The sequence below is a fragment of the Chrysochloris asiatica genome, unplaced genomic scaffold, assembly GCF_000296735.1.
Source record: "Chrysochloris asiatica unplaced genomic scaffold, ChrAsi1.0 scaffold00035, whole genome shotgun sequence".
NCBI classification, from domain to species: Eukaryota; Metazoa; Chordata; class Mammalia; order Afrosoricida; family Chrysochloridae; genus Chrysochloris; species Chrysochloris asiatica.
The window spans coordinates 9,311,441-9,324,874 of record NW_006408553.1 but is presented as its reverse complement, the minus strand read 5'-3'; the positions used below and the strand labels follow the sequence as shown (position 1 = coordinate 9,324,874).

At 37.7% G+C, this 13,434-nt stretch overlaps 1 protein-coding gene across 1 annotated transcript in view; it reads right to left on the bottom strand.

Moving 5' to 3' along the window:
* Positions 1-13,434, bottom strand: part of LOC102829796 (zinc finger matrin-type protein 4-like) — a 482,488-nt gene that overhangs the window by 128,573 nt on the left and 340,481 nt on the right. Inside the window, exon 4 of the mRNA XM_006859987.1 lies at positions 9,151-9,378. Coding sequence (XP_006860049.1) covers positions 9,151-9,378 — 228 coding nt within the window. The remainder of the gene's footprint in view (positions 1-9,150; positions 9,379-13,434) is intronic.

Sequence of the window (13,434 nt, the reverse complement as noted above, 5' to 3'; positions counted from 1 at the left end):
TGTGTGTGTGTGTGTGTGTGTGTGTGTGTAAGTCATTATATAAAAATCTCAGTATTGACATCTTGGTTCCTTTTAAATGTTCTTTGAATTTAGGAAACGAAAAAAAATCTGAAGGTGCAAGTCTAAAAGTTCAGATCTGCAGGCTGTAGGGTAGATGGGGTAAAGTTTCTCAAGTGAATTCTTGTAAGACCTCCCTTACTACCCTTAAAGAATGAGCAAATGCACTTACGTGGTGGAAACAAATTCCGCAACAGTATTCTTGAACTTTTTTCACCAAAACATTTTTTTCATTTTCATGAAACTTCTTTTTAATAAGTCCCTGTGCTTGTCATGTGTACTTATAGAAATTCTATCAAGGATAATCCTTTGAAATCTCCAAAATGTTGCCATAACCTTCTGAGTTCACTTCTCTGTCTGGGCACCTTAATAATCCAAACTTCATAAAGAGTAATTTGGATAATCAAATTGAGGGATTTCTGTATAGTTGAATACTATTGTTAGGTACCACTAAGTCACTTTCAACTCATAGTGAGCCCAAGCCACTAAGTAGAACTGTCCTATAGTGTTTTCTAGACAGTAATCTTTACAGGAACAGCAGATAGCCAGGTTTTTCACCAGGGGAGTGACCAGGTATAGTTGAACTACCAACTGTTGTTGGGAGTTCACAGCATGTCACTTAGTTACTACACAGTGCAATGCTACTCAGTAGTGTCATGCTGTTAATGTAAAATGCTGTGGTTGGTTCAAACTCATAGTGACTTCATATATGGTATCCAAGGAGTGGCTGGTAGGTTTGAACTGCAGATCTTGAGGCTAGCAGTCCAATGCTTATCCACAGTGGCACACTAGGATTCAGTAATAAGAATCATTTAAAAACACACACATACGGAATTACTTTGCTTTTATTATGAAACAGATGGACGCATTGCTAAAAATAATATGCTGAGCAAAAGAAGCTATTAAACAAAAAATACACGTGTTATGATTCCACTTATGTGATATGCTAGGCAAAATTAGTCTATTATGAAATTTAAAACAAACAAACAAAAACAGAACAGAAAAATGGAGATTTGGATGAAAAATGGAGGTTAGGAATAGGTACTTAAAGATTTTCCTGTGGGGGAAATTTATGACTGCTGATAGGAGTATAGGTTACACACATGCGTGCCTTGTCAAAGCACAATGAACTTAACACTCTCTTATTTTCATGCATCATTAAACAAATAATAATTTTTTTAAAAAGACCATAAAGAAGATCCTTTAACACTTATTCAACCAGAATCTTTTCAGAAATCAGAATGATTGCAATAATATAAAGGATGTAGGATGGTAGGGTTTATTTTTCTTTTTGTTTGATTTCTTTATTGATTTTTTCATTAATTACTGAGTATCATTATGTGTCAGTTACTTTTCTGGGTGTTTCCTACATATCAATCAACAGAACAGACTTAACATCTCTTGCTTTCAAGTTGCTAACAGTCTTTAGGGAAACTAGGGAGAAAGACAGGAAATAAGGGAAACCATAATTAAGAAAACAAAGTGTTTAAAGAAAAAGTGAAAAGTACTAAAAAAAAAAAAAAAGGCTGAGCTTTCTATGGCACCACCATACCAGATTCAAGGTCCATTTGCTTAGTATCATTTTGTCCTTTCCCCCTCACCCCTGTAACCATTATAGATTGCTACTTTTATTAAGAAAATCTTTCATTAACATTTTACAAAATTGGCCAAATTCAGTATTTGTCCTTTTGTGATTGACTCATTTCACTCAACATAATGTCCTCCAGATTCACTCATGTTGTAAGGTATTATGCAGATTCATCGGTATTCTTCAATGTTCAGTAATATTCCATTGTGCGGATGTACCGAAGCTTGTTAAACCATTCTTCTGTTGATGGACAATTATACTGACTTATATGAGTATACTTATACACAGTATATTGAAGAATCTTGTCTTCTTATTCATTCTGCTCTGTGTCTTGACTGGTGCATTTAATCCATTTGCATGCAGTGTGTGAATTGATTCTTGAAATTTTGCTGTAGTTTTTTTTTTTTTTTTCTTTTTTTTTAGTGACTTCATTTGTTTGTGGGGTTTCTTTTCATTTTCATTTCTGCTGTTTTAATGTTCACTAAATGTTTCTGATTTCCCCCTTTATTATTTTGATGTGTGTGCCACTATAGGATAAACACTGAACTGCTAATCATAAGGTAGTGGTGGTGGTGGTTATGTGCTGTGGAGTAGGTTCCAACTCATAGCAACCCTGTATAGGGTTTCCGAGGCTGTAAATCTTTATGGGAACAGAAAGCCTCATTTTTCTCCCACGGGACAGCTGGTAGTTTCAAACTGCTGACCCTGAGGTTGGCAGCCTGATTCACAACCACTACACTACCAGAGCTCCTTAATACACAAGGTAGGCAGTTAAAATCTACTAGCCACTCCTTGGAAACCCTATATAGGGTCACTATGAGTCAGAGCCAACTTGACAACACTTAAAAACAACAATAGCTTTGTGTCACTTAAAATACTTTTATATCTTGATCAAGTTCTGGGTAGTGTTGTCTGGCAATCTCAGATTGTTGTCTGCTTTTGTTAGTTCTCAGTCCAAAGAACACCCGTTAGCCTTTTTGTAGAGTGGGTCTGGTCATTACAAATTCCTTTAGTTTGTGTTTATCAGGAAACGTTCTGAGGGAATGCTTTTCTGGATATATGATTCTTGGTTTACAATTTTTTTTTTCTTTCAGAGTTTTGTAAATGTCATCCCATTGCCTTCTTTCCTGTGTAATTCCTACAGAGAAATCAGAACTTAGTCATATAGGTTCTCTTTTGAGGTAACTTTTTGTTTTTCCTGCTCTCAAAACTGTTTCCTTGTCTTTGACTTTGGAAAGTTTGATTATGATATATCTAGGCGATTTTCTTTTGGGATCTATCCTGTGTGGGGTTCATTCACCATCCTGTATGCTTATCTTCTTGTCTTTCATGATGTTAAGGAAACTCTTTTTTATTGTTTCTTCATGGTCTGGAATTCAGATCATCCATAAGTTGTTCCTTTTTATGGTTTCTCACTTTCTTTGGATTTTCTCATTCTTTTTCCCGATTGTTTTTCTAGCATAACTACTATTGAGAGATTTATCTTCTAGTTCACTAATTCAGGATTTCATTGCTTCAAATTTACACCACTGCCCTTTCAATATACTGTCCATTTCTGAAATCTTAGTATTAATCTTCTATATTTATAATTGTGGCTTTTTGTATTGTTTCATAATTTTTTCACTTATTTTTTCTGTTCTTGTATTGTTTTCATGAATTCTTCTAAAGTTTTTTTCCCCCTGTGTTTTCTTTGCTTTCCTCATTCTTTATGTCAATACTTTGACGGTACTTAAATATCATTCTTTTGAATTCTTTTTCAGTTATTTCTATTACCTTTTCTTCCTCAGAAACTATTTCTGGCTCTGCATCTTGGTCATTTGTCACAGCCATTCTCTCTTGTTTCTTCTGTGAGCTAAATTCGTCTGTTGTCTCTGGGGCATTGTACGGTTGTTGCATTTGCTTTTAATTGATTATTGTATGTTGATGTGTTGTTAGACTTTCACCAGCTGTCTCATGAGGGTGTCGTTAGAGATTGGAAGTATGTACACTGTTCTCCTTTGCTGTGTACCTCAGTTTACGGTGGTTTTGGCTGATGTTGGCTGCTGTCTATTGTTGATTAGGTGGTATAGGAGTTGGTATTGGCTCTTACACCATGGGTAGAGCTTTGGAGGGTAGAGTTGTGGCTGGGCTGTATGGGACAATAGTGATCTTCTGTTGGGTGGGAAAGAGAAAGTCTCTCACATGCACACACACACACACACACATGTGAAAACAAAACAGAACAAACAAGGAAACAACAATGCAAAGAGAAAATAATAAAGACAAAAAATGAATCAAAATAGGCAGCAACAGAAAAAAGAACATAATAACTACAAGCACAAAATGGGGACAGGGAAATGGAGCTATAGAAAAAAAGATAAGAGGAAATAAAAGGAAGAAATAAAATAAACACAAGAACATAAAAAGAGAAGAGAGATAGGAAAGTGGCGCTATACAACAGAGAAAAAAGAGAAGAAATAAAAGGAAGAAATGAAAAACAAAAACCCTTTAAAAAGAACAGGGAGAAAAGAGAAAAGAAGAGAGTATTAAAACAAGATCCAAAGGGTGGGTAAAATTGGGGCAGGTATAGCTACCAGAACTGCAGGCATTTCCCATTCAATCATCCAATCAAAGTGGCTAGTCTAATAACATGAATGAGATATAAATCAGCTCTCCACAGTTATCCTCACACTTCACCAGCAAATTAATTCCCTCTCTCAGGTAGTCCTGCAAAATAGGTGAGGCCTGGACCTCCTCTTTGCTGAAAAAAGGGGGCTTTGTGTTGTCCTCCAGGAAAATTGTTTTTTCTTTGTCAACCAATCTGGAGTAGTCACCAATCAGATTCGCCAACTTCAAGAGAGCCTTGAGTAATGACATAGGGAATGAGAGCCACGGGGTAATGGAGGGTTTGCTAGTTGGTTCCATAATCCTCTATTAAATTCCCTGCTTCCTAACCCCAATATTGGTTATCCTCACTTTACTGGAAGTTGCACCTTGTGTTCTTCATTTTGTTCAATTGCAGGTTAGCCGCATATCTACCTAAATTTCCCAGAAAGCTTCTACTCAGTTGTTACAAGCCGAAGACCTAAGACTGTGGGACCAAGCCCATTCTAGCTGCTAACCCGGTTCCATCGCTTCTTGGTATCCCATTGAAGAGCCCAATGGTTACCAACAACACCGCCAACAACGACAAAGCTGTTGCCAACCGTGGTCCAAACTCAAAGACCAAAGACAATCTCGCCACCCCAATGCCAGCAGGAAGTAGCTACGGAAAAATGACCATCACATGGGCATGGATCATAGAGACGGCCATTCATTTTTCTTATTTAACCAAAGAGGGGGAAATGTTACAATAATCACCCAGTCACAATCAGGCCCACCATTTTAGGCTGTACCTTCTGGGTTCTTCCCTTTCCCCTCCCTTCAACTCCATTTTGTAATCTTAGGTTTCTGTTTTCCCACCCTAAGCTACAAGGCATGTAGTTTAAAGGGCAACATGGCTTTTGATAAGCCAGAGCTAAATCACCCCAGCAATGACATGTGATCTCCTAATGTGAACCTATATAAGACCACTCCCTTCCTGTTGACTCTCTCTCTTTCTGCCTTCTGCCTTCTCTCTCGGGCAAAGGTCACCCTGCTCTTCCTCACCCTGAATAAAACTCTCTAGATGGGCAAACAAACAAACAAAAACAGGTGGGTAAAGAAGTGAGGAAACTCAATCTAGAAATGTTACCAGGGTGGGCTACAAAAGACTAGAAAGTCATGAAGTGAAATGGCAAGGGTTTATTAAGGAAGACATATCACAGACAGCAGGGAGACATACCACAGATAGCAGTAGCTTCCTGAGCTCACAGCTTTGGGGGATTTTAGCGGGCTAAAGACCAGGGAGGAGTACTGGTATGGTGCTGAGGGTTAATATGCTGGACTGCAAGTTCGGTTTGAACCAAAGTTTGGTGGTTCAAGCTTACCAGTCACTCCTCAGAAACTCTATACAGGGTCGCTATGAGTCAGAACCAACTCAGTGGCACTTAACAACAACAAATATTGGGAACATGCAATGGTAGTCTAAGCAGGAATTGTTGACAGCATCTTGTGGTTTCAGATGCAACTTCCTGGCTCTTCATTCCTCTGGTTGGGTGCTCATTTCTCATGCATGTGTACCATGTCCAAGACCCTGCTGCAAGACACAGGTCTGGTTCTGAAGCACCACACTGAGGTTAACTGCCTGACAAATAAATGGTCATTGTGCCTGCCCTGTGTGCTAGGGGTAGGGCTTGTGGCTCGTGGGCTTCTACATCTGTCAGACTTTGGGAGCTCAAAGGGGCATAGGAGTAATTCCAACTATTCACTAAAAAATAAGTTTTTTACTAAGTTTCATTTCCTGCCCAACCTGTGTTTTGCAATACCTGGACTTTTGCTAGAAAATCGTCTGTCTAGTCTTTATTCTTTTTCCCTCCTAGTTGTGCCTTTCTTTAACAGAAGTATTTTTTAAAAACCCTTGATGGAGGTAGATTCAATGTCTGTTAGGAACACAGGGCAGCTGGGAGCAGGGTGACTCGTTAACAGTTGGTCTAGTGGCTCTTCAGGTTGTATAGTTCTGGAGCCAAGTCCACTTGATTCCAGGTACCAAAGTGACGTGATACAACCGGCCCCACCTCACAATGGCATGGTTCTCAACCAAGTGGCTCCAAACTCCTGAAGAGCAGGGTCTGCACTGGGGATGCATGAAGGTGGGAACTGGCCACAGCATTGGTCTTCAGGGCAGCATGGGCGGAAAAGAAAGAATCACTCCTTTGTCATCACCTATGTGAATCTGCTCTGCCAGGGCACCTTCTGTTGCCAAAGCTGTTCACAAGATGGTAACAACGTCATGGCTGGCCGGCCAATCACCAGTTAGCTTCCCTCTCTCACCATTCCTGTTCATCTTCTCCTCCCAACAAGTACTCAATTCACTTCTCGAACCTTCTTTCTGAAGTTCAGGGTTCCAGAATTTTCATCTGTGTCTGTTTTATTTGGTACTCATATGTTTGTTGTCAAGGGTCTGTGTAGTGCATCTACCTGGTACGTCATCTTATTGGAAGTTCCAGATATATACTTTTTTATTATCATTACAGATATGCTTGTGATTAATGATTAGTATGTTTGCCTTTATTAATTAATTGATCGTGGATTAGAAGCATTCAAGAAATAGGTGTCTGTGTGTGTATGAAAGTGCTGGGTTACCATGGTTGCTTTATTCCTTAAGCTTTTGTAATCTTTAAATCTTGAATAAATATATACCAGGATGCCACCTGAGGTGTGTAAAAAGGATGCTTCAAGGACACTATGTTCAATGCTAATCAAATTTCATGTGTGACTGAGTCATAGTCACATTGAGCTCTCAAGTCAAAGAGTAGCCTTTTTGTCTTCTGTCTAAAAGAGAAGCTGCTCAAATGTTACAGAATTCATATGCCCAAGTCATTAAGACGTGGTTGTACATAAAAGATGCAGCACTGATAATTCAAAGCAGACAAGAAGAATGTGCTTCAGGAATAATTCTTCTTCAAGTCATAATATCTGGTACAAACAATAAATAAAGCCCTCTTTTTCTCCTTTAGCGCCCTGTGGTGAAGAAGTCACTGAGCCAGCTTGTTATCTGCCAATAACAGCAAGTTGAGGGTAGGCCTTCAGCTGTGGAGAGACTCATCTTTTAACAAGACAAAAACTGAGAATAAGGAGCACTGGTGTTACAGTGGTTAAATGTTCTGCTGTCGTCTGAAAGTTTGGCAGTTCAAACCTTCTGCCCCAGCAGTTCTGAGTAAGAAAAGAACTGGTTATCTACTTCTGTAAAGATTATAGCCATGAAAACCCAATGGGACAGTTCTACACTATGATATGAGGTCGCTGTGAGTCAGAACTGATTCATAGGGTAACAAATAGCAACAAAACTGAGAACTTAAGGAAATCCACCCACTGTCCTTGAGTCAATTCCAACTCATAGTATAATAAATCATCCAACAAAAGCAATAGTAATAAGGAATCAAAAACTTCTGTGATGAGATTGTTCATCATAGTATTTCCTGAACCTCATGTTATCTTTCGACAGTTAGGAAACGTGTATAGCAATGTTTTTAATGTTTGTTCTTGTCTGTTGTTGCTCTTTTAATCGCATACTTTTAAAAATCAATCTCTACTCAAGCTATGTAGATGTATTAATCAGACCTCCAATTTTGAATCTATGCTGAATTATAGGATTCCTCTACTTCAACACATTTATTAGCTCTCTTTGGCTTTATTTTCCTGTCTCATTCCTTAAGCATGCATCATTCTGCTCACATAGTAGTCTATGTAGTTCCTCTCATTCCTTTCTCCACCTGCTACCATGCTATCCACATTCCTAATTCCAGTTCAAACCCCTCTCTACCGTGAAACCTTCTTGACCAACATAATCAGAAGTGATCTCTCTCTTCTCTCAGCTCAAATAGCACAATTTTCAGTACCACTTACTTGATCTAGAAGTGTTTAAGGTTATTTCCTGGTTATAATTATCACACTTAGAAGTTCAATGCTAGGTGAGGGTAGTAAGAATTGTTGGCTGCATGCACAGAATCCAATTTAAACTCAAGTTGCTTTCTCAAAATTAAACTGTGAATTTCTATTTATAGCTTAAGCCGTAACTATGAATGATAGTTCCTTGAACAATCAATAAAATCTATCCAGTCCATACCATATTTGAGGTATTCTATCAATATCATCCTTCAAAACATTATTTTGCAAAGAAAGTGCCTTTTATTAGAAAAACATAATATGTGATTTTGTCCTAATTCTGTGTTCCTAGCATTAAGATGATAAAAATGTTTAAAATCCATAAATGTTTAAATTGCTGTTGATAAAAAACTATCCGACGTTCCAGAAGTTGGTCTACAGCTTCCTAGGAAACCACAGGACTCATCCTTATTATGTGATTTCTGAGACCTCATGTGAACTTTGAAACTGATGGCTCCATCAATTGAGAAAATACCTGTGTGTCACTAAGGGTTGAAGAGTTCAGAGGGGAGCGCTGAAAACAGTGCCACCTTACCTCAACTCTTAGATATTAAAGTGCCTTGAATTTACTCTAACTCATAAAACAGAGTCATTCCATCATTTATTTTAACTCAATTTATAAAAACACAAACATTCCTTTGGTTTTTAGCCTCTTCTCTCCTAATGCCGGTCTACAAAAGCATTCATTAGGGGTGTTTAAAGATAAAACAGTGTGGAAGCAAAACAAAACAAAACTTTGTTTAAGGGTAGGTGACTTTGATCTAAATTTTAGTCAATAAAGCATTAAAATAGCAAACACTTTGAAAGAAAAGTTTACAAAAATTAAGAAAAAACACATTTTTTGCTCATTTCTTCTTCTCTCCCTTTGGGTAAGCCTAACTTTTTCCTTAATAATTTAAAGTACTAAGATGAATTATCCCAATTTCTGCAAACATGACTGAGACACAATAGTTTCTCTGAAAGCTCAATTTGTTGGCAGAAAGTAGAACAATTGCTCTTACCTCTTAGTTCCCCCATGTCCAGGGTTGTCCCAAGTTGTTCTAATAAAGCGACCCTTGCCGCATTCTTTTTGTGTTTCTTGCCATCATAATGTTGCTGGGCCATCAGAGGATTATTAAACCAGGCTGCACAGAGCCCACAGTATCTGTCTGAATCTCTTCTTTGATAGGGAGATGCAACCACTGGAGCAGTGTCCACACAAGCAGGCTTAAGGGAGCTCAGGGGCGTTGCTGTGAAGGAAAACAACCAGAGAAAATCACGGGTCACATTAGTCCATTACTGAATGCACTTCTCATCAAGATCTCAAGCTGAAAACCACTCAAGTTAAGAATCTAAAGCTGAACGAGTCCTGTGCTCAACAATCCTGAAGACCTGTGGAGAGTAGGAAAATTATCACTGTCAATTTTCACCTCTGTAATTGTAACCAAACGAAAAATTCCTAATTTATTGAGATCAGAATTTGCATGTTGTTATGCGAAAATCTGATCACTCAAAAGGCTACCCGAGGAGAAGAGCCGAGAGCAGGACCCTACCCAGAGAAGCAGGCAGAGATGGAGGCAGAGATGATGAAATGGGGAGATAGAGCGACTGGGGATTTTAGACCCGGAAAGAGAGGGGCTGTGTGCTGACAACTGGGGTTGTCGGGGAGGGGGCAGGCTTGCAGGGTATACCCTCTGGTTGGTTGATGATGCAAAGAGGGGATTGTAACCATGGCAATGAAACGATATACAATAGGATGAATATAAAGCTAATGTTCTCCCAAGTAAACTATCACATAATTCAAAATAAAACATTTTTTTTTTTTAAAAGGCCACCCCTTAGGAGAAAATAGGAGGCTAATTTAACAAATTCTTGGGGATAAGAGAATGATCTATTACTCAAAAAGAAGTCAGTTCTTGAAGGAAGCATTGATGAATCATGATTTTAAGATTCTGGGTGACTGAATTGGACGTTCGTGTGCTATAAATGGAAAGAATTAATAAAAAAGGGATTTGTCTAACTGCTAGAGGCAGATCTTTCAGTGGCAAGGATCACACAATTGAGGAAATCTTGCTAATTTTATTGTCAGCTACTTCTGTTTCTTGTGGTAAGTTATTTTCAGCCTGTATCTGCTTAAATGGAGTCTCGGTGTGGCGCAAGAGGAAAAACCCTTGAAAGCAAGGTTGATTTGAACTGCAAGGTTGGGTGTTCAAACCCATCAGCCACTTCTTGGAAACCCTATACAGGGTTGCTATGAGTCGGGACTAACTCAAAGACGCTTAACAACAACATCAACAATCTGCTCAAATGGATGCTAAAAGTACAATCTGTATTTGTCTTAAGGCCAGAAGAAAAACACTATAGAACAGATGTTGCTTATCAAAACTAAACAGACATATAGGACTATTTTGAAGTTGGAAGCCCCACTTATTAACCTAACACATTCCATTGTGTGGCTATAGTTGGAAGGTGTTTACTCATGGAAATAGGTGTGGCTATAGGTGGAAGGTGTTTACTCATGGAAAGCATAAATAACTTTTGTATGCATTTGTTGTTAAGTTATTGCGAAGTGCTGTTGAGATAGTTCTGACTCATATATAGGGTTTCTAAGGAGTGGCTGGTGGGTTTCAACTACTAACCTTATGGTAAGCAGTTCCATGCTGATCCTCCAGTGCCACAGTAAGACTTGTTGTTGTTGTTAAGTGTCATCAAGTCAGTTCCAACTCATAGCAACCCTGCATAGGGTTTCCAGGGAGCAGCTGGTGAGTTTGAACCACCAACCTTGTGGTTCAAACCAAATTTGCAGCCCAGTGTTTTATTCCACAGTGCCACACACCAGGATTTACTGCCTACAAATTGCTTTCTTCCTTACAAAGACTCTGAGACTTGAATTCTTATCCTGTCTCTCAGATGATGGGTTTCTGAGATGCCATGTCCCTTACCTCAAGTGAGTTCTCTTGTTACAGTAAACGTGGGACTCTAAATCAAACAAACGCCCAGTCCGGCATTCTTTCCAATATCTCCAAGGACTCATCTAGTATTTAATAAGCCGATTCCCAACACCCAAACCCCCACTCATCTTTGTACTTTATGCATGATTTAATTTAATGGTAAACAAACAAACATATTCTGACCCAAATGTTTTTGAGAAGAGAAAAGACATTTAAATGTTTACATGGTCCATCAGACATAATCCAATATAGCAGTGCCTTCTGTTTGCTGCTTTGTCACTGAGAGGAATCGTGGAGCTGAGGAATAAGGTTGTTTGAAAAGAAAGCTGAGATTCGGAACCTTGGTAAAAAGTTAATCATCTCCCCAAGATTTCAATAACCTCTACAATGGAATTTCACTTTTAGATTAAAAAACACTGATAAATAAATACTTGCCAAATGATATTTTAATTTAAAAATGCTTGTATCATGACAATATCTTGAGGAAGGCTGTTTCTCCTTTTTTCAGAGATTTCTTCACATAAAGGAAGCTTTCATTAGTTTAGATAAAACTTAATGGTGTTATTACTATAGGAACTGAGAGACAGAATACATTTTCTTGAATTCCTCATTGCAGATTGGTCTGTATATCACTATGTAGAAATAAAGTTCACATCTGAGCAATAGGATCCCAGCAGCCACACAGTATCACTTTGCTATGACTTAGAAATGCTAATAAAAAGCTACAAATATGCAGCTGACCTCTGTGTGAAAGAACCTATATCCACTTTTCTCAAGGAAATTGGATCCTGCTTCCAAAGTTTCTTGCATTCTTATCTGTTTCTGAGGAATTATAGTTACCTATTGTTTTTGATAGCTATGGAAAATATATCAAATGTTTGCAATCTGAATAACTGTTGACTCTTGAAGTGTAATTTACTTTTCTCTCAGCTGAGTCCTAAAAAACACTTCTGAGTGGATTTTATCAATCGGCTGGAGGGCTGTACAATAGGATATTCATCAAATAAGATAATCTTATCTGACACATAACAATGTAGTTTGACTCTGAATCTGCATTGTAGCTTACTCTTCTGAATAATTCTACTATTTTGTGTACAGCTCCAAAAGTTTAATTTTTCTTTTACGTCTGTTTTTCCTCATGCCTGTAGATACAAACAAAGACTGCAGCATGATAGGAGTGGAAACAGCCTTGAATCAAACCAGAAATCTAGATTGGGCTAGCTTCTTAAATCGTATGACATTGTGGTTTCTACAAGGTTGCAATTCAGGATCATCATCCCTTTTAAAATTAACATTCTTTTCATTTAATACATAGGATAGATATAGAATAAATAAAAGAATCTCTGTCCCTGTTATGGATTTGAATGGATGCCAAATATGGAGATAATTATAAGGGAGAGCATTTCCAGGTTTTACAACTAAATCCATGTGTCTACTTGACCATCAAACCCGCATTTCTTTGACAAAATTGCATTATGCTAACAAAACCAATAAAAAGTAGAGCGAAAATTATCATTTGGTTTTAATATATGCTTTTTTTTTTTTTTAAAGTACCTTGGTATATATTTTATATTTTCAACCTAATTACAAAACTATTTGACTAAATATTGACACTGCCTCCCTATGATAAACTTAAAATCAAGAGTTCATTTATATAAACTACTGGTTTTCCGCTTTGGCTGAAGATTAGACTCACCCAGGAATCTTTAAAATCTCTATACTCATAATCGCTATGGCCAGAAAAACTGTACTGGAATCTTTGAGGTGGCAACCAAATATCAGCTATTTTCAAAGTTTATCCCCTCCCCATACCTCCATCTATGATCCCAAAGTAAAGCCAACATTGAGAACCAATGATCTAAATATTGCTGGATTTTTGTTGGAAAATGAGACTTGTTACATCTTCATGCAGAATACAGTAATAGATTACATTAAACACGAATAGAACTAGTTTTTCTGCAGGTGATAACCAATATATCAAATATCCACAAAACAGAAAAGAATAACAATTACTTATTTTTATTTTTTTTAATTCCCATTTCAACAAGATAGAAAAAGGTCTTCTAAAAAAGGAGTTCACAGTAGAAATTAAAACTGGTAAAATTAAATAGCAATTCTGGATCCTTTTTCCATTCAGAAACTCAAATATGAGGCGGCTTCAGAAAGTTTATACAAAAATGGAATTAAAAGTAAATGGCTGGCAGAATTGGAAAATGATATGCAAAAGTCTGAAACAAGACCTTCACCTCACGCCATATACAAAAACCAACTCAACATGGATTAAGGACCTAAATGTGAATCCCAGAATTATGAAGGTCATCAATGAAAAATTCGGGACATATGTGAAGGCACTAA